This window comes from Thalassophryne amazonica, chromosome 4 (genome assembly GCF_902500255.1).
Source record: "Thalassophryne amazonica chromosome 4, fThaAma1.1, whole genome shotgun sequence".
Taxonomy (NCBI): Eukaryota; Metazoa; Chordata; class Actinopteri; order Batrachoidiformes; family Batrachoididae; genus Thalassophryne; species Thalassophryne amazonica.
Genome location: NC_047106.1, coordinates 115590466 through 115611143, shown reverse-complemented (window position 1 = coordinate 115611143; position 20678 = coordinate 115590466). Strand labels below are relative to the sequence as shown.

At 40.9% G+C, this 20678-nt stretch overlaps 1 protein-coding gene across 1 annotated transcript in view; it reads right to left on the bottom strand.

The window, feature by feature from the left end:
• Positions 1-10447: 10447 nt before the first annotated feature.
• Positions 10448-20678, bottom strand: part of fndc3a (fibronectin type III domain containing 3A) — a 250225-nt gene continuing 239994 nt past the window's right edge. Inside the window, 5 exon segments of the mRNA XM_034168451.1 lie at positions 10448-11812; positions 11814-11945; positions 14448-14572; positions 15541-15707; positions 15921-16133. Coding sequence (XP_034024342.1) covers positions 11621-11812; positions 11814-11945; positions 14448-14572; positions 15541-15707; positions 15921-16133 — 829 coding nt within the window. The 3' untranslated portion in view covers positions 10448-11620.

The following is a 20678-nucleotide window of genomic DNA, read 5'->3' as shown; positions in this document are numbered from 1 at the left end:
TTTGCTGAGTTGTGGTGAAGCCGTCACTGACCCCTCAAGTTTGTTCCAGCAAAATCAACGTGAACAAATCCAGAGATTCACATCATGTCTTCACCGTTTGGTCAACGCGCACGTTCAATTGGAACCTGACAAAGGTCAAATTCTACTCTGCATTTATTCAATGACAGCATGAGATTGGTTTAATCCCAGCACTTAATTCCATTTCATATCAAATTTCTGATTGTCAGATAACTGTCCAAGCATGAAAACGGGTTCACGTTTGCCATCAGTATGAGTGGAAATAGACTGTCAATGTGTCAGGGAAATAAGGTGAAGTTATAAATTGTACACAGGTACAACCCCAATTCCAGTGAAGTTGGGATGTTGTGTAAAATGTAAAAAACAGAATACAATGATTTGAAAATCCTCTTCAACCTATATTCAACTGAATACACCACAAAGACAAGATATTTAATGTATAAACTGATAAACTTTATTGTTTTTGTTTAGATATATGCTCATTTGCAAATGTGCAAATATTTGCTCATTTTGAAATGGATGACTGCAACACATTTCAAAAAAGCTGGGACAGTGGTATGTTTACCACTGTGTTACATCATCTTTCCTTCTAACAACACTCAATAAGCGTCAATGGGCAACAGGTCTGGACTGCAGGCAGGCCAGTCTAGTACCCGCACTCTTTTACTATGAAGCCACGCTGTTCTAACACGTGCAGAATGTGGCTTGGCATTGTCTTGCTGAAATAAACAGGGACGTCCCTGAAAAAGACGTTCCTTGGATGCCAGCATGTGTTGCTTCAAAACCTGGAACTTTGCGCTGGTAACAATCTGGATGGTCTTTTTCCTCTTTTGTCTGGAGGACATGACGTCCATGATTTCCAAAAACAATTTGAAATGTGGACTCATCAGACCACAGCACTTTTCCACTTTGCATCTGTCCATTTCAAATGAGCTCGGGCCCAGAGAAGGCGGCGGTGTTTCTGGATTTTGTTGATGTATGACTTTAGCTTTGCATGGTCAAGTTTTAACTTGCACTTGTAGATGTAGTGACGAACTGTGTTAACTGACAATGGTTTTCTGAAGTGTTCCTGAGCCCACGTGGTAAGATCCTTTACACAATGTTGGTTTTTAATGCAGTGCCGCCTGAGGGATCGAAGGTCACGAGCATTCAATGTTGGTTTTCGGCCTTGCCGCTTACGTGTAGCAAGTTCTCTGAATCTTCTTATTATGACTGTAGATGATGGAATCCCTAAATTCCTTGCATTGTTCTTAAACTGTTGGACTATTTTTTCATGCAGTTGTTCACAAAGTGGTGATCCTCGCCACATCTTTGCTTGTGAATGGCTGAGCCTTTTGGGGATGCTCCTTTTATACCCAGTTATGACACTCACCTGTTTCCAATTAGGTGTTCTTTGAGCGTTCATCACCTTTCTCAGTCTTTTGCTGCCCCGTCCCAACTTTTTTGAAACGTGTTGCAAGCATCCATTTCAAAATGAGCAAATATTTGCACAAAAACAGGTTTTTCAGTTTGAACATTAAATATCTTGTCTTTGTGGTATATTCAGTTGAATATAGGTTGAAGAGGATTTTCAAATCATTGTATTATTTTTATTTACATTTTACACAACGTCCCAACTTCATTGGAATTGGGGTTGTATAAAATCTCTGCACTTTTCCTGCTGAGTGTTGCTCCTCCGAGCAGCAGCAGTGGGGTTCGTCATTGTGGATGTACACTGATCTTTGTGACAAAGGTCAAAGTGACATCAGAGTGTATTTGTACGCTGACAGGGAGCCACGGAAGGACACGGCACTCAGATGATCACCGTTTACTCCTGTCAGAGAAACAAAGAGCTATGACAATTACATCCACTTTCAACCTCACATGAAACAGCTTCATAGTGGAGTAGAGCTGAAAAGGATTTTCTTTGAGTGAAAAAAACATTTCTGTCATCATTCATATTCTCTGGAAAATGACCAAAAATCAAAAAGTCTGCCAGGGTATGTAAACGTTTGACAACAACTGTAGATATTAGGCCGTGGAAGACTCAATTAAATTTTCGAGGTGACCCAGATCCAGATTCTGGATCATGTTTCACTTTGTATAGGCTTTGAAGGATTACACAGATTCTCACCAAATTTGCACCACATAAACATAAAATCACTCTGTAAATTTGGTTGGCTTTAAAAGGCTCAACAAAAATTATTTGATTACTTGCTATAGTATGATGAATTAGGTTTATTGATTTTTTGTTTGTTTGTTTTTGGTGCACTGCTGTTTGCATGTTTGTGTTTTTGAAATTTTAGTTCAGGGATTAAGTCATACTTTGTATTAGTTATCATGTATATATGTATAATTTTTATTTTTTGGTTAAAGGGGTAGGCCTTTACAAGCTTTACTGCCTACACCCTTTCAGGCGCATGGGTGCATTGTTGGATTTTTTTTTTTTTTTCTTGTTCATGTTTCTTGTTTTGGATGTGTGTGTGCTGAATAAATTCATTCATTCATTCATTCATCCACAGATACATATTACACCATGGAAGACTCCACTGAATTTTGGAGCTGATTTGGATCCAAATCCGGATTCTGGATCAAGATTTCACTTTACAGGCTTTTAAAGATTACATCAAAACTGCTTCATGGATTCTCACCAAATTTGCACCACAAATAGATATTAGGGCATGGAATAACAGAGGAGTAAAGGTGCCCTGACACTTGCACGACTTTGATCCGCGCACTTCCATGCACATTGACATGGTGATCCACCCGCTGTGTTCCCAGCTGGACGCTGTGCTTTGTTCCACTGGCTGCCATGCGTTGTGCACTGCGTATACAAAATAAGTATTTTGTAGCAGATAAATCATTTTCTGTCCATTAACTGTTGGAAATGCCTCTAATTGCTTCCAGAATCACAGAGGAGCACTCCAGCTGCTGCTTTTCTTGCTTGTGTGTGCTGAACAAGGTGGAGAAAGCATTTGGAGCCGTCTAAAACGGTAATTATTTGTCATGTTTATTTTGTAATGGCTTGAAAAAACAGTTGGATGTTCTTTCCTTCTTGTGTGCAGCTGTAAAAGTATGTTTGTGATAGATTTAACATCTCGTTATAATCATTCAGACGAGCTGCCCACTGATGCGGTGCGCTGATGCAACCACTCACACTGTTCACTTCTTTACTCGACTTGACGAGCTGCACGTAGTGATGGCGAGTAGATAGCGCAACATTCATTAATACTTCACATTTATTGCACGGCATTTATGTGTGAAAGTTTTTTTTTGAACATTTCAAAATTTTCGTAGCGCAATTGCATGCCGGCACCCCCTCATGTTCAGTCTACGAACGAGTTTACACTCGAGTTTACACTCCTGCACGACACAGTGCGTGCATCAAAATCATGCAAGTGTCAGGGGGCCTTAAGAAGAGGGGACTGGGGACTGGGGGGGGGGGGGAGGACAAAGGACAGTGGGAAGTTCACTCATTGTCAGATGAAAGCAAAAGTTAATAGATTTCATGTAAGTGCTTATAAACTCAATAAACTCTTAACTGTTTACAAAAGATCACATGATCATTTGTGTGAACAGCATACTTTAGTACTAAACGCTCGTTAAAGCGGCAACTTAATGATCTTAAACGACCATCTTCAGCTCACAGCCTCACTCAAGCCCCTTTCACACCAGGCCTGCTTCAAGTTGCATATGGTACATATCTGTCATTCTTTTGTTAGGCTGCTTAGTTTAGTTTTGATTTGTTTTTCTGTGTTTTCGCTTGATGGGTTTTTCCTGCTTGGTCTTTGTTGTTCCCTATCTCTCTTGTCTGTTTCTATTGGTGTTAGGTGGTGCACACTGTTTGGGCCACACCCTGTTTCCAGTCTGTAGCTCCTCACCAGGGTGTATATAAGCATCACTCGTTACACTAGTTCCTCACCAGATCATTGTGCCTTATGCCTTCGCTTCCAGCTCTGTTCATGCCTTTTACCTGCTTGTCACGTCGTTTGTGGTTACCTGCCTGTTTTTTTGACCACACCTTATCGCCTGATGTTGATTTGTTTGCTGATGTTGGACTGCCTTTTTGGGTCCCGTACCCTGCTTTATCAACCAGTAAACCATCTTAAACTATAGGGTTGTGAGTTTGAGTCCTGCATTTGTGTCCAGACGTCTCTGTCCACTCAACCCAATAGTATCTAATACTGCAGCAATGTCTGCATCAGTTGCGCACAGCAGGGGGGAGAGCAGACTGCCTGGACACGCAGATAATGATACACTGGAAAAAGTCAGAATACATTATTTCCAGGACTTAATGGACTTTATTACTGATTTCTCTTCTGGTTTATCGTTTGTCCTGTGCAGTATTGCAGGTTTGCGCTCTGATGTGTGTTCTAGGTTTTTCTTTCTTCTTGTGCAGCATTACAGGTGTGCACTCTGCTTTCTCTTCTAGTTATCTTTCTTTTGTGCAGCACTGCAGGTGGGGCACTCTGATTTCTGTTATAGTCATTCTTCCTGTGATCGCGGAGATGCAGCCGGCGATCACGTACACGCTTGCGCGAACTGTCCGTGAGTAGACATGGAGATGTTATACTGGATGTGAACATTTTTGCGATCGGTCTGTGAGCAGGAGTGAATGGACTTTAACACAATCGTGAAAGAACTTGAGGAGGTGAGTGTGGAGGAGCTGCAGCCAGGCTGTAATGAGCATTTTTTTCTTTTAATTCACATGTGCTCTTTGAGCGGTATAGTCACTGCATTGTGTTACGGTATAAAAAGTTCAATCCTGTGTGATTTATAGCTCGGCAACAATGGAGCACAACAGGAATCATAAATTGGCATCAGGTAGCGTGGTATTGCGTGAGTGTGGCATCCAGTCTAAGTACCGTAATGTTGCCTCAACTTGCATGAAAACTTCCTTTCTGCATTCAGTGCTCTATGCCGAAAAGCCACGAAAAAAATATTCATAGTAGGTGTTTGGGTATCATCCGCTTCCTTAACACTACTCTATATAGTGTAGGGTCTTATAACATCCAAATTGCTCAGTATCATTTCCATTGTGTTGTAGCCTCTGGATCTTCAGTTTCTATAGTAAAATTCTTCTATCCATAGTTCCCACATGCGGTACATATAACCTGTCTGATTGGGTTTGCTGTCACAGTAGCATTCCACCAGTTCCATGTCAGCAGCCTTTGTCCTTTTAAGTCTTGTTCCAGTCGCTCATTACATATGCCAAGGACATAATAAAATCATCTGCATTTATTTGTTTGTCTGTTAGCAGGATTATGTCAAAAGTACTGCATGGATTTTGACAAAATTTTCAACACAGATACATATTAGGCCATGAAAGAATCCATTAAGTTTTGGAGGTGATCTGGATTTGGATTCTGGATCAAGTTTCAGTTAATATAGGCTTTGAAGGATTATGTCAAAAGTACTTCATGGATTCTCACCAAATTTTAACCACAGATACATATTGGTCCATGGAAGACTAAATTTTGGAGGTGAACTGCATCTGGATTGGGGGATGTCATAAATCTGATTGCTTGTTTCTCATTAGTATGTCCGCATTCTCCAACAACTGTCATGGACCTTGTTATTCTGAGTGACGTCCGAGCCGGTATAGCCTTAGTTAAATGCCTCTCGCTTATACAACCCCTGGCAATAATTATGGAATCACCGGCCTTGGAGGATGTTCATTCAGTTGTTTAATTTTGTAGAAAAAAAGCAGATCACAGACATGACACAAAACTAAAGTCATTTCAAATGGCAACTTTCTGGCTTTAAGAAACACTATAAGAAATCAAGAAAAAAATTGTGGCAGTCAGTAATGGTTACTTTTTAGACCAAGCAGAGGGAAAAAAAATATGGAATCACTCAATTCTGAGGAATAAATTATGTAATCACCCTGTAAATTTTCATCCCCAAAACTAACACCTGCATCAAATCAGATCTGCTCGTTAGTCTGCATCTAAAAAGGAGTGATCACACCTTGGAGAGCTGTTGCACCAAGTGGACTGACATGAATCATGGCTCTAACACGAGAGATGTCAATTGAAACAAAGGAGAGGATTATCAAACTCTTAAGAGGGTAAATCATCACGCAATGTTGCAAAAGATGTTGGTTGTTCACAGTCAGATGTGTCTAAACTCTGGACCAAATACAAACAACATGGGAAGGTTGTTAAAGGCAAACATACTGGTAGACAAAGGAAGACATCAAAGCGTCAAGACAGAAAACAAAGCAATATGTCTCAAAAATCGAAAATGCACAACAAAACAAATGAGGAACTAATGGGAGGAAAGTGGAGTCAACGTCTGTGACCGAACTGTAAGAAACCACCTAAAGGAAATGGGATTTACATACAGAAAAGCTAAACGAAAGCCATTATTAACACCTAAACAGAAAAAAACAAGGTTACAATGGGCTAAGGAAAAGCAATCGTGGACTGTGGATGACTGGATGAAAGTCATATTCAGTGATGAATCTCAAATCTGCATTGGGCAAGGTGATGATGCTGGAACTTTGTTTGGTGCCGTTCCAATGAGATTTATAAAGATGACTGCCTGAAGAGAACATGTAAATTTCCACAGTCATTGATGATATGGGGCTGCATGTCAGGTAAAGGCACTGGGGAGATGGCTGTCATTACATCATCAATAAATGCACAAGTTTATGTTGATATTTTGGACACTTTTCTTATCCCATCAATTGAAAGGATGTTTGGGGATGATGAAATAATTTTTCAAGATGATAATGCATCTTGCCATAGAGCAAAAACTGTGAAACATTCCTTGCAAAAGACACATAGGGTCAATGTCATGGCCTGCAAATAGTCCGGATCTTAATCCAACTGAAAATCTTTGGTGGAAGTTGAAGAAAATGGTCCATGACAAGGCTCCAACCTGCAAAGCTGATCTGGCAACAGCAATCAGAGAACGTTGGAGCCAGATTGATGAAGAGTACTGTTTGTCACTCATTAAGTCCATGCCTCAGAGACTGCAAGCTGTTATAAAAGCCAGAGGTGGTGCAACAAAATACTAGTGATGTGTTGGAGCGTTCTTTTGTTTTTCATGATTCCATAATTTTTTCCTCAGAATTGAGTGATTCCATATTTTTTTTCCCTCTGCTTGGTCTAAAAAAGTAACCGTTACTGACTGCCACAATTTTTTTTTCATGATTTCTTGTAGTGTTTCCTAAAGCCAGAAAGTTGTCATTTGAAATTAAACAACTGAATGAACATCCTCCGAGGCCGGTGATTCCATAATTTTTGCCAGGGGTTGTATGAGGTAGGCTGAGGTGCAGCATGAGGTGGTCTAGCCTGGGGACCCTTACTGGATGTATGCCCCCCGATCTGTTGTTTAAAGATGGTAATTAAAGTTGGTGTGTAGGATTTAGTGTCATCTTGTGGTAAGGTTGCAAATTACATTTTGCTGTCAGTGGCCAAAATTTTGTTTACCTTCATGTTTCAGCTTCTTTTAATGCAGCAGATGACAGAATACTTACAGAGGAATCGTGCAAATAGTGATAGAAGCACCAAATTCGGCACAAATAGACCTTAGACATTACTCTTTTGAAAAAAACAATTGTCCATTTGCATTTCCAGTAGGCAGCCAGGTAGGGGTCAATTAAAAGATGCCCCAATCATGAAACCTATACCACATTACTTGTCTGATCACAAAGATTCCAAAAAGGTATAGTTTGGAGTATCTGTGACTGAATATTATGGAGCTATGGGATAAAAACAACCCACTTGACCCCTACCTAGCCATAGGAGTGAATCAGTTCTTTCAAGAGCAATGTCTAAGGAGTATTTGTCCCAAATTCATTGCTTTTATCGCCATTTGCAGGATTGTTTCAGTTATCTGATGCACTATTTGGTGATTGGGATTCATGCTTCCTTGCCTTGCTGCTATAAACAATATGTATTGTACCCCCGTTCAAAAGAATTAAGGTTCTCAAGCTTGTTAGCCAGCACTAGCAACTAATAATGTATAAGGGAGCAATCACTAATTCCTATTCTTTTTTGATTATGCACCTTTTTTCTTCTGCTGTATTAACAGAGCAGTGTAAAATAGTGACCTCCATGAGCGGGGCCAGCTCCCATGTAGATATGAAGAATGTACTTACTGTTCAGTGACATACTAAACTAACACATTGGTCCAAGCAAAAATTGAGTTTAACAGAGTTTATATGGAAACATTCACTGACTGACTTTCTCCGTCAAGACTCAGTTTTAACTGAAGACTCTCCAAAGATGAACAAATGGCTACAAACTGTAAGAATTATAAATCATTTATTGTGCATGGATCCTTTGTAGATATCATGGCTATACAGATACACATCTATGATTATACATTTTCCCATAAACATTTTAAAGTGATATGTCTGGTACTATGTATAGTATAACAAATTTTCATTTTGGAATGTACGGTGTATGAGGTAACTGCAAACATTAAAATTAGATAAAAAATGGTCTGGTTTTGTGCATATTTTACTCATTTTTGTAGTATTTTGTTACTCTCCCCAGCCAAAGGCAGTAAGCCCAGGGTGAAGAGACATTAAAATGGCACACGCTGCAATTCACTATCAAAAATAGGAATTTGAATTCTTTCAATGACAAGACGTTCGCCGGAAAGACCAAATCATGAAATTATCTAAGATGTTTTGCAAGATACCTGTATTTCATTTTTCAGGTTGCAGCAGTTAGCTGCCTGAAGCCAAACAACACTAGACCCTACAGCCAGATTACTAGTCACTGTTAGTAATCAGTTACAATACGCAACACAGAGAAAAGGCAAATTTAAATTCACAGGAGGTACGTAACAATTTGTATGTCATTTGCGTTCCATGATTCATGCGTTCTAAGGATGTGTCTCTGGAGAGTATTAACTTACAGTGCATCCAGAAAATATTCATGGCGCTTCCCTTTTTCCACATTTTATGTGTTACAGCCTTATCTCAATTCTACACAATACCCCATAATGACAATGCGAAAAATAATTTTTTGTTTTAGATTTTAAAAAACCCCTAAGAAATCACATGAACAAAAGTATTTACAGCCTTTGCCGTGAAGCTCAAAATTGAGCTCAGATGCATCTTGTTTCCACTGATCATCATTGAGATGTTTTTACAGCTTAACTGTAGTCCACCTGGGGTAAATTCAGTTGATTGGACATGATTTGAAAAGGCACACACCTGTTTACATACAAGGTCCCACAGTTGACAGGACATGTCAGAGAAAAAAACCAAGCATGATATATGAGACAGGATTGTCTCGAGGCACTTATCTGGGGAAGAGTACCGAAATATTTCTTCTGCTTTGAAGGTCCCAATGAGCACAGTGGCCTCCACCATTTGCCAAAGGGCACCCGAAGGACTCTCAGACCATGAGAAACAAAACTTTCTGGTCTGATGAGACAAAGATTGAACTCTTCGGCGTGGGTGTCATGTTTGGAGGAAATCAGCCACCATCCCTACAGTGAAGCATGGTGGTGGCAGCATCATGCTGTGGGGATGTTTTTCAGAGGCAGAAACTGGGAGACTAGTCAGGATTGAGGGAAAAGATGAATGCAGCAATGTACACAGACATCCTGGATGAAAACCTGCTCCAGAGCGCTCTTGACCTCAGACTGGGATGACAGTTTATCTTTCAGCAGGACAATGACCCTAAACACACAGCCAATATATTAAAGGAGTGGCTTCAGGACAACTCTGTGAATGTCTTCGAGAGGCCCAGCCAGAGCCCAGACCTGAATCCAATTGAACATCTCGGAAGAAATGTGAAAATGGCTGTGCACCGACGCTCCCCATCCAACCTGATCGAGCTTGAGAGGTGCTGCAAAGAGGAATGGACAAAACTGTCCAAAGATAGGTGTACCAAGCTTGTGGCATCATATTCAAGAAGGCTTGAGGCTGTATTTGCTGCCAAAGGTGCATCAACAAAGTACTGAGCAACGAGTGTGAATACTTATGTACATGTGATTTCTTTTTTTATTATTATTATTATTTTTAATAAATTTGCGCCAAAAAAAAAAAAAAAAATTTCATGTCATTATGGTATGTTGTGAGTAGAATTTTCTTTTTTGGGGGGAGGGGGAAGAAGAATAAATTTATTCCTTTTTGGTATAAGGCAGTAACGTAACAAAATGTGGAAGAAGTGAAGCGCTGTAAATACTTTCTGGCTGTACTGTATATTACTTCATTATAATAAAAAAATATATACTTCACATGTATGACTTGACAACAGAAATCACAAGTCTTAACTATTTTTAATGATCTCATGATTACGTTTACTGATGTCAAATAAATGTTGCAAAATAAAAGAAAATAAAACACATTTTAGTGTTTGACAACACTAAACTCAAAAGATAAGAGAAATTAAGAAAATTATCCAGAGAACCCCCCCGCACCACCCCAATTAAGGCCTCTGAAACAACTGGTACGTAGCTTTAATGTTTTCTCTTTTTCCTCTCGCTGAGACAATTCAGCTGTTTCAGTGACAACATGTAGTACTACAACTTTTAAAACACCCAAAACACAAGTAGGCTCGCACAATCAGAATGTGGTCTATAAAATGCATCACGAAACCAAGACGCAGTGAGTCAAGGATTTCTGTCACGAAGGTGCAAAATCAATTACCATTGGGGAGGGAGGCAAGAACAAAAAACCATCATACAGGTAAGCATACATTTTTTGTGCTGAAAAACGATATCTCAGAGTAATGCAGCTGCATGATTGTAAAAACAAGCTACAGTATAACTATATGATAGTAAAATAATTAGAATTCATTGTTAGTTTGGTTTTTATTTTCTAATTTTATATTGAGCTTTCTTTTTTTTTCTTCAAACTTACAGGTCCTTGTGTCTAAACTGTACAAAAATATACTAACATTTCTCCAGTCATTTTTGCATCCTTAAACATTCTGAACACCAAAAAGGTTGGAAAGTGCTAAATGAATGTTCTATAATGTGAACATGAATTTCCACCTCACTAGACCCGTTAATCTCCAGGGGGGTTTTAGTCCCTTCATTGTGGGCCTGGAGCCTGCCCTGCTGTGTACCACCTGTGGCACAAACTACGGGCACCATACCCCACCTCACTGTGCAAACACTGGGCCCCACAGGGTCCCAGGATCAACAGCACACAGGCTACAACACACCTACCAAAAACAGGGTCACTACTGGACAAACAAATGTAAATATAAATAATGTCTATTTCTATACATTATATATCTATACATATATATATATATATATATATATATATATATATATATATATATATAATATATATACACTGTAATCAACAAATACACGAATTAAAGCAGACCCTTTTCCACCCGACTACACCACATTAAACCTTTCTGAGTTTCTTTTGCACAGGAATTTGACGTGAACAGGAACAGCAACAATTATCACAGTGGGCACAGTGACAAAGGCGGAACAGGCAGGAAGGTATCACAGGTGCCAAATAAACGTGTCATTTACTTAATTTCATAACATCATTCATCCCACCTGGCCCCATGATCCTAAAGTGATTACTGTGTGGACGACAGAAAACAACAAGAACAAGATGAAGAATAGAAAACAATGAAGAGGAAAGAATAAAGCTATAACCCTGCAGTTGGGTGCTGCAAACTTCTCATTTGATGACAAAGTACTGGATGACAAAAGCAATGAGGATGGCGATGACGGCGAAAATCATCAGGAGGAGGAACGCGCACTGCTCGTCGGTCAGGCTCCGCCTGGCCCGGCTGGACTCTGTTACAGCTCTGGAGCCCGAGGCGGCGGCACTGCTGCTTGTGGCTAGGTCATTCCGCTGGAGGGAGAGGGTCACCTGTCGGGCTGTAGGGACCGCTGAGCTCTGGGGCGTCCTGACACTGCCTGATAGCGCACACCCGGAAACGGTAATCGCTGTTGGGCTGCAGGCTCTGGGCGTGAAAGGAAGTGGCTGAGCCTTTATAGACCTGAGAACGGGAAGGGAAAACATGAGGCATGCTAATTACTGAATACTGAGTCAGGTTAGTTTGGAAAACATGGCTCCAACGTTGACTGAAAGAAATAGAAAGCTTTTTTGCCATGTAGGATCAGGAGCGCATGCCTGCTGCAGAGCACGAAGCCCCAGCAGACATCCACAGTCCAACTCAATACATTCTGTGTACACATGCTCAATAAGCCTCAACATTTTCCACGCTTTTTTGTCATGTTGTCATTTCATTTGAAACATGTGGCCATCTGTCTTTGCAATCTGACACTGTGCGCATGATCTGTTTGGCAAACACAAACATACTCCTCTTAAACCAGTGAAAGTTTGCCTTAAACTGTGAGAATAAAAGGCAACAGTGCACTTTATCTGAGCTTGCACGAGGAAAGAAAAGATCTCACAGGGCCGACATTTGACATAACTCCGAAGACATACAAACAGATCAAGTCCAAAGCAGCTGTCCATTTAAGTCTCTTTGACACTCAAGTCCCATTGCTTCCGGGGGTTTCTTCCACTTGTCTATGAATAACGGAGTTTTGCCATCAATAAAATGCCCAAGTTTGATCATTGTTATGAGGTCCACAATTAGTGACTTCCATAGAGACAAAGAAGAAGGGTCCTCTCTTACCAACTTCACCATAATACTTTTCCTAGCTATCATTAAAAGTGATTGAACCACTCTCTCGTTTTGTTTAAATGAAACAGGGATGTGACCAAGCAAGCACATCATTGGGTTTCCAATTACCTGCTGACCAACAGCTTTACTGATCTTGACACAGACCTCCTTCCAAAACTGTTGGATTTGAACAGATTTGAAGAGATCGAAAAATCTATGAATCCCAGCCATATGCCAATTTGTAAAACTTGTTCCTATAGTTTGTGGAGAAAGATCTGGATTACCCGCTAGTGTGGACAATATTTGAAATGGTTGACTGCATTTGAAAAGTTTTCCAAGTCTATTCTTGGCCCATATAACATAATTTAGTAAGGCATTATTTTTAACTCCGCTTGATACTCCACTCATCTTGATCCCAAGTAAGTTGACAGGTGATGATGGTTTACACAGAACACATTCAATATTAAACCATGGTAAGTCTGAATTTTCATGTATCCACACACTGAGAATCCTAGGTTTTACTGAAAGAATGTAATATTCTATATTGGGTAAGCTCCATCCGCCCTGTTCTTTGGGCAACTGAAGTGTCTCTACTTTGATTTTTGGCACTTTCTTCCTGCCCATATGAAGTCCACCATGGCTTTATTAATGATTTTAATGTCTTCAGAATTTAAAATGATAAAAAGCATATTTATAGGATACAATATTTTGGGTAGGATAACCATTTTTATAAGATTAATTCCGCCCAGAAAAGATATGGGAAGAGCATTCCACCTTGTCATTGTTTCATATGACATTTCCTGAGTCACCTAAAGTCATAATAACTGACGTGTCAAAATTCACTTTGTAGCCCGATATAAGACCGAAATCTCTAATGCATCTAGTCAGGACTGGTAGAGCATTAGAAGGGTCTGTCATTGTCAGAAGTATATTGTCTGCATATAGCAGAATCTTATGTTCTACCTCCCCAAACCTAACGCCATGAATATGTGGATTTTGTCTAACAGCCATCGCTAAAGGCTCGATGGCCAAAGCAAACAGCAACGGCGAAAGGGGGCTACCCTGAGCCGTGCCTCTGCTCAAGTCAAAAGGAGAGGAAAGCAGACCATTAGTTAAGACCGACGCTATTGGGGCTTTATATACCAATTTAATCCAATCGACAAAGTTAGGGCCAAAGCCGAATCTTCTCAGTATTTCAAACATATACTCCCATTCGACTATCAAATTTTCCTATTTTTATTTATTTTTGTATGCACCCCCACTCCTTTTCACATATTGAAATAAGGATGTTTTATGTCAACCAGGCTGTCAAAACACATGTATGAACTGTGTATCTTCCTGCTTTTCCTCACACATTTGCAATCAGTTGAAAGAATCCTAGGAGAGTGCTTTCAGCTTGGTTTCAACCTTATAGACATGAATAACCTGCCTCCATCATAAAGTTATGTCCTCAGAAAATGTATTGTTCCTCTAGCCCAGACATTTGGGGGGGGTGGTGATACACTGTGTATATCACAGTGTATTTCGTGATACACGAAATACACTCCCGCAGACTGCAAACCACATATTTCAAATCCCCAATTGAATTGGGATGCCCGATGCCTGATGTGAGATTAGCATAAGGGAGGGATGAATGTGCTGGCAGGGGTGAGACACCTGGGACACTTCATGGATCAATGACCCCTGCATAATGGCCAATTTAAAACCAGCGGTGACCAATACAGAATTCTGCAATGCTGTACTGAAAACATTACAGCTGCAGATCCATCTGAATACTGATTTGCACCAAAAGAGCGCTGTGATGAATGGCAGGTAGAAAGTGAACATAAATATGAAGCAGGAGAAGTACACAACAACAAAACATTGTACCTGTTTAAACTCTGAATTTCCCATCATGCACTGTAAGGTGTAGATGACTGGATCACCCTTCATGGGCAGCAGAGCTTCCCATGTGACTTCGCATGAGCTGTCGTCCAGTCGCTCCACTTTAGGGGCTGCAGGAACGGACAGAATCAGAGGAAGGGAGCTGGTCACATATGTCGAAAACCAGAACATTTGCCATCAAAAAAGTGATGAACTCATCGGATCCACTTAAGTTTCACTTCCAGCAGGGAGTATTGTGAGCTACTTTGGACACACAGACCGACTGTGTGTACTGGTGTAATAAGTAAGTAAGTAAGTAATTGTGGAAAAAGTGAAGCACTGTGAACGCTTTCCAGATATATGCAGGCAATGTATACCACATCCTTGTTGGGGGCTAAGCCCCCGTTGAGATCTGATCCTTGATCCACCACTGGTTGTAAGTCTGAAATTCTGAGTTACCACTTTAAATTCAGCATGTGCTTTGTCCTCTATGATTTCTACAAAAAATGTAAAGGAGCAACTCACTATATTTACCATGCAATTCCCAAAAAAACTTTACCAGCAATAAGAATGATAACATTAGCAGCTATAAATATTAGTTAATAAGGTTAGATAGGAAAGGATAGTAAAGTTAGTTTAGAAATGGCTGTTCACTTTGGGTCAGGTTAGTTTAGAAGCCGGCATAGTGGCTGTTCAATTTGGGTCAGGTTAGTTTAGAAGCCGGCATAGTGGCTGTTCAATTTGGGTCAGGTTAGTTTAGAAGCCGGCCTAGTGGCTCTTCACTTTGGGTCAGGTTAGTTTAGAAGCCGGCCTAGTGGCTCTTCACTTTGGGTCAGGTTAGTTATGAAGCCGGTATAGTGGCTGTTCAATTTGAGTCAGGTTAGTTTAGAAGCCGGCATAGTGGCTGTTCACTTTGGGTCAGGTTAGTTTTGAAGCCGGTATAGTGGCTGTTCACTTTGGGTCAGGTTAGTTTAGAATCTGGTATAGTGGCTGTTCAATTTGGGTCAGGTTAGTTTGGAAATTGGTATAGTGGCTGCCTGCATGTCAGCATAGAGCAAGTGAAGGTAATAAGAGCCGAGATTAAGAGCTGCCACTGTACCTTTCACAGGAGCTGGAGGAGAGCGAGGGGTGGTGAATGTGTAAACATTGGAGAAGGGCCCTTCGCCCGCTTCATTAAAGGCCTGGATGCGGAAGGTATAAGAGGTAGACTCATTAAGCCTCTGGACTTTGTGTGTGTGGCATGGTCCTTTATACAAGGATATAAATCTGCAAAGACAGGAACATGAAAGAGAAGGGGGAGGGATTAATGAGGAAAAGGGCAAAGATGACAAAAAGCAAATGAGACACACGATTCCTCTGTGAAGAAATAAAGAGTGGAGCAAATCATCACTTCATGTCTCCAAATAAGGCAGTCTCAGGCTCATACGCTTCTTTTCAAATCTCTCATATCCATTTTTAAGTAGTAGGTCACATTCTTACCTGCCGTTCTTGTCCTCCATCTGCAGCTGATACTGGAGGATGTCTGAAGCAAGGGCTTTGGTTGGGCCATCACCCCACTTGAGCCTGAGGGTCTGGTGGCTGAAGGCAGTGCACTCCAGGCGGGGTGGCAGTGGCGGAAGTGGCTTTGTCTTCAGCTTAAAGGTGTGACTAAAAGGACCTGCTCCCAAACTGTTCAGAGCCTGGATCCGGATCCTGAAGAATGAGGAGATTGATATCAACATCAGCACTCTGCATGGACTTAAATGATCTCAATTACTGATGCACCCCCACAAAATACATGGATACAACTTCGAGGCAGCATCAGGGAGTAATTAATGATTAGCTAGGCGAAATCAGAAGCCGCACATATTCCTATAAATTGGAATACTTACGATAATCTTTTGGACACTCTCACTCTTAAGGACACACAGTGGTTTTATGTTTTGAATATGACTGTGCCAATTATCATGGGCAATGACATTTTGTTGAACAGACTTTCATCAGACTGAGAATCTCAAGCTTTTTTTCAACAAATTGGACACGTCTTGACTCATGGTGAGTTCTCAACTTAATAATATTTTTGATGAAACTAGAAAGAGTGAATAAGGTCCTGATCACAATTTGCACAAGTCACAAGATCTTTATGGATAAATGAAAAGAGAACAATTCTGTATAATGCACTGGCTTTGAAGATTTTAAGATTTAAGTCAGTTTTTTCATTTGTCACACTATTATTTAGTTTCATAGTCTTCAAATTAAGGATTTACGATCTTATGCTGCAAAAATGATAAAAAAAATTGTCTTTCGAAAAATAAGAGTGGTTAACATTGAAAATCACCGTGCATATCACTTTTTTTTTTACAGCTAAAATTAAAAAGCGGCTTAAAGTGGATATGACACTTAGAGACAACATAGTCTTATTACATGTAACAAAGGTTATATAATTCGGTCAACCTAAGCGTTTTGGGAAAATGGACGCAGTTCTCCCGTTATATATAACATCTGAATGTCCCGCCACTGAAAAATGTGCACGCCGTCTGAACAGCTTCCGGCTGAGCACCAAGCCGAAAATACGTCACAGACTGTAGACCGTATCGGCTCGCGCGCCTGGCAGCCGTTGTTTACACTTTTTTTTAGCGGCAGAAACTTTGATTAAACACAGCTCTCAGGGACTTGTTTGTCGATATGCCTGACCAGTGTGTAGCAGCATATTGCACAAACACAAGGGCGAAAGGTTTTAGCCTTTTCAAGTCCAGGCAGACTGATCGAAAGCTGGGGTGTTGTGTGATGCACGAAATGTCTGGCTGCTGCTCCCTCCGCTCGCACACACGCATTTGCTCCAGACAGCAGACACTTTCCTGTACCGTCTCCATGTTCTCACTGCTCACAGGAACACATAAAATGTCAACCCCAAAAAATATGTTCACAATAATCTTGCAGCATGAAAACACGGCAGCGTAAACACAGCGGCGGCATGTAAACACGACGGTGGCATGAAAACACAGGGGCGTAAACACAGCGGCGGCATGTAAACACGACGGCGGCATGAAAACACGGCGGCATGTAAACATGGCGGCAGCATGAAAACACGGCGGCGTAAACACAGCGGCGGCATGTAAACACGGCAGCGGCATGAAAACACGGCAGCAGCATGTAAACACGGCAACGACATGAAAACATGGCGGCGTAAACACGGCAGCGGCATGTAAACACAGCAGCAACATGAAAACATGGCGGCGTAAACACGGCAGCGGCATGTAAACACAGCAGCAACATGAAAACACGGCGGCGTAAACACGGCAGCGGCATGTAAACACAGCAGCAACATGAAAACATGGCGGGGTAAACACGGCTGCGGCATGAAAACACGACGGCAGCAACAAGGCGGCGGCATGAAAATACGGCGGCGTAAACACGGCGGCGTCATGAAAACACGACGGCGGAGGGTAAACACGACGGTGGCATGAAAACACGACGGCGGCGTAAATACGGCGGCGGCATGTAAACATGACATAATTTGAGTAATTAGAGTGTTAGAAACAGCAGCAACAAAAATCAAAGCCCCCCTTACCATTCCATATTCTGCAGCCTTTCAAAATCCATCGGAATTGGCACGTCTCTTACCTCTGCTTCGGCTCCGCCATAAACACCGTCGGCATTATTTTTGCTGCCAGAATACTCCTGGTTTGAATGTTCGTCCAAAAGATACGGCTCCAATCTATAGGGTCTAATCACTGCTGCAACATCCTCAGGATCCGAGTCAGAAATAATCCACACTTGAAGAGGAGTCAGAAAAGTTCTTGATCTCGTCACAGTCTGAGGTCCATCTGTTCCTGTTGTCGATCGAACAGACAAAGACGGGACTCTCCAGCCTGTGTCGTCACGGCATCATGTGACCGCTGAAGGCGCACTGAAAGCGCGCTGTCCAATTAACATACTTTTAAGAAGCTGTACAAACTTTATTTTTCAGTGATAATGAGTATAATTACTTTCAACTTACTATAAAATATGTATATTTTGCTACTTATATCAGTTTTCCCTATTTTTTTGAGGTGTCATCTCCTCTTTAAGCGCCAGACATCAGCTGACAAAGAACACATTTAATTAATGACAAAAGGATGGGAGAAAAACAGACAGCTGATTTATTCTTTATTTTTGAGAAAATCAGACTTTTTATTGAACTGGGCAGTCCAACAAATACAATATTTGGTCACGTTTGTGCAAATGCCCACCATCCCTTGAAGCACAACTTTGTGTTGAATGCTCAGGGCACTCAGATGCGTGAATACAGTATAACTTTGAGTCTGTATGTATAATTTTGACCCTGTATGGCTTACTGAAGATCCAAATGAAATTCAAATTTGTACACCCAATTCTAGTTTTTTAAAAAGTCATTAATGCTGTGCAATCATTCCACCCTGGCAAAAGGACCGTTCAAAGACATGATTAAAAGCCCATAATGACCATGACATTCATGCCCATGATATCTGTATGTAAACCTCTGGCCACAACTGCACGACTGTGCTGTACCAAACCACCAAGTGTGCACAGACTTGAGACAGAAAATGACACTGTGTGATATGATGCAATATGGGGAAAAACAGCAACAGCTGCACTGCATAAATTTTGAAAATGCATGAACTGTTGCACTGTGGTCTAATATCACCAAGACACACACATATTTAGATATACCTTAGTATACACTAGTATAGTTCTACTTCAGAACTGGAATATATTATAGAAGACATAGCTTACTGAATTTTCATGCCATGCAATGCAATGGCTCCTTACACATTGCAATGGCTCTGGAGTTTCTCTACAATTCCTATTAAATCATAAAGTAGTAAGTGGTTGGCTGAACTTCACTTAACACTCCTCTTTGATATGAGCACGGACATGCATGTTGCAGCCAGAGATGGCTGCAACGTAAATGCGTAAATAGTTAAAGTCGTTGATAAAACATTCTTGCTGCTATCGTTTCTGTAGGACAATGTTGCTTTTTGTCCCACACATGGACGAGTCACGTTCAGCTCGTCGGATCTTTAGTTGTTGATCTGTTCAGATATCGTCAATGTTTGTGCAAGACATTGGACTTGGGAAGTTGAACGAAGCTGGACGACAATCAAACAGAACACTGACAGTACGGGAATTACGCCAACGATAAGTAATGGTCAAGACAGAAAGCACAAACAGAATACAGATGAATTGGGGTTGTTGTCAGGATTCGTTCACATTTTTCAACAGTTTGAAAATTCTGAGGAAGCGCCAGCTACAGGAACGAAGCTGGACAACGGTTAAACGAAGTTTCCGAAAGTCAAAGTAAGTCCAGATTTCTTGTTTCATTTTGGCTTCGGTGTCCGTCAGTGCCATGTGACCAGGGCTTTAAATCATGCAAAAAGTTGTGGGTTGTTATGCTTGATTCAATTAACATGACATCACCTTACATGACATGACTCATCCTGTGAAGTGACTATTACACATGTACATCCCTATAACAATACTCAAATGAGTATTGTCATAGGGATGTACACCATGAGTAGGCCCTAGTCATATGTTCATGAGTAATAATATATGTTTACTTCTGAGTATATAATTGGGGCACAATTGCTCAATAACACCCATAGGTCATAAACGGTTAAATGTTTTTACAGTAAAGCACACCTAGAAAATGCAGAGGAGGTGGCTCAGTGGGATATGAATTAGATGTTTACTGTATAGACCTGGGTTTGATTCCTGGTCATGCTACCAGTCTGTGTCCTTGGACAAGACACTTCATCTACACTGTCCAAGTCCACCTATCCTGTAACAGAATGGGCACCAGCCTTGACTGGGAAAGTATAAACTGTGATAAACTGGTGTCCCAACCCAAGGAAATAACACACTCATCCGCTTCATGCTACAGAATCCGGGGATAAGCACCTCCACCAATTGGCCTCAGGACCTACACAGGGCTTATTTTCTTAAACTTTACACTCAGGAAAACACACAGTCAGCAGAAGCATTACGTTTCTCACTTCATGCCATCTGCAGCACAGAAACTGAAAGTGGCACAGCTGTTGTGTTGTTGTTTTACAATTCTTAAAAGGGTAGTTGTAAAACAGCTAACTGATCATCTGAAGAGGAATGGTCTATTTGAAGAGTTTCAGTCAGGTTTTAGAATTCATCATAGTACAGAAACAGCATTAGTGAAGGTTACAAATGATCTTATTGCCTCGGACAGTGGACTCATCTCTGTGCTTGTTCTGTTAGACCTCAGTG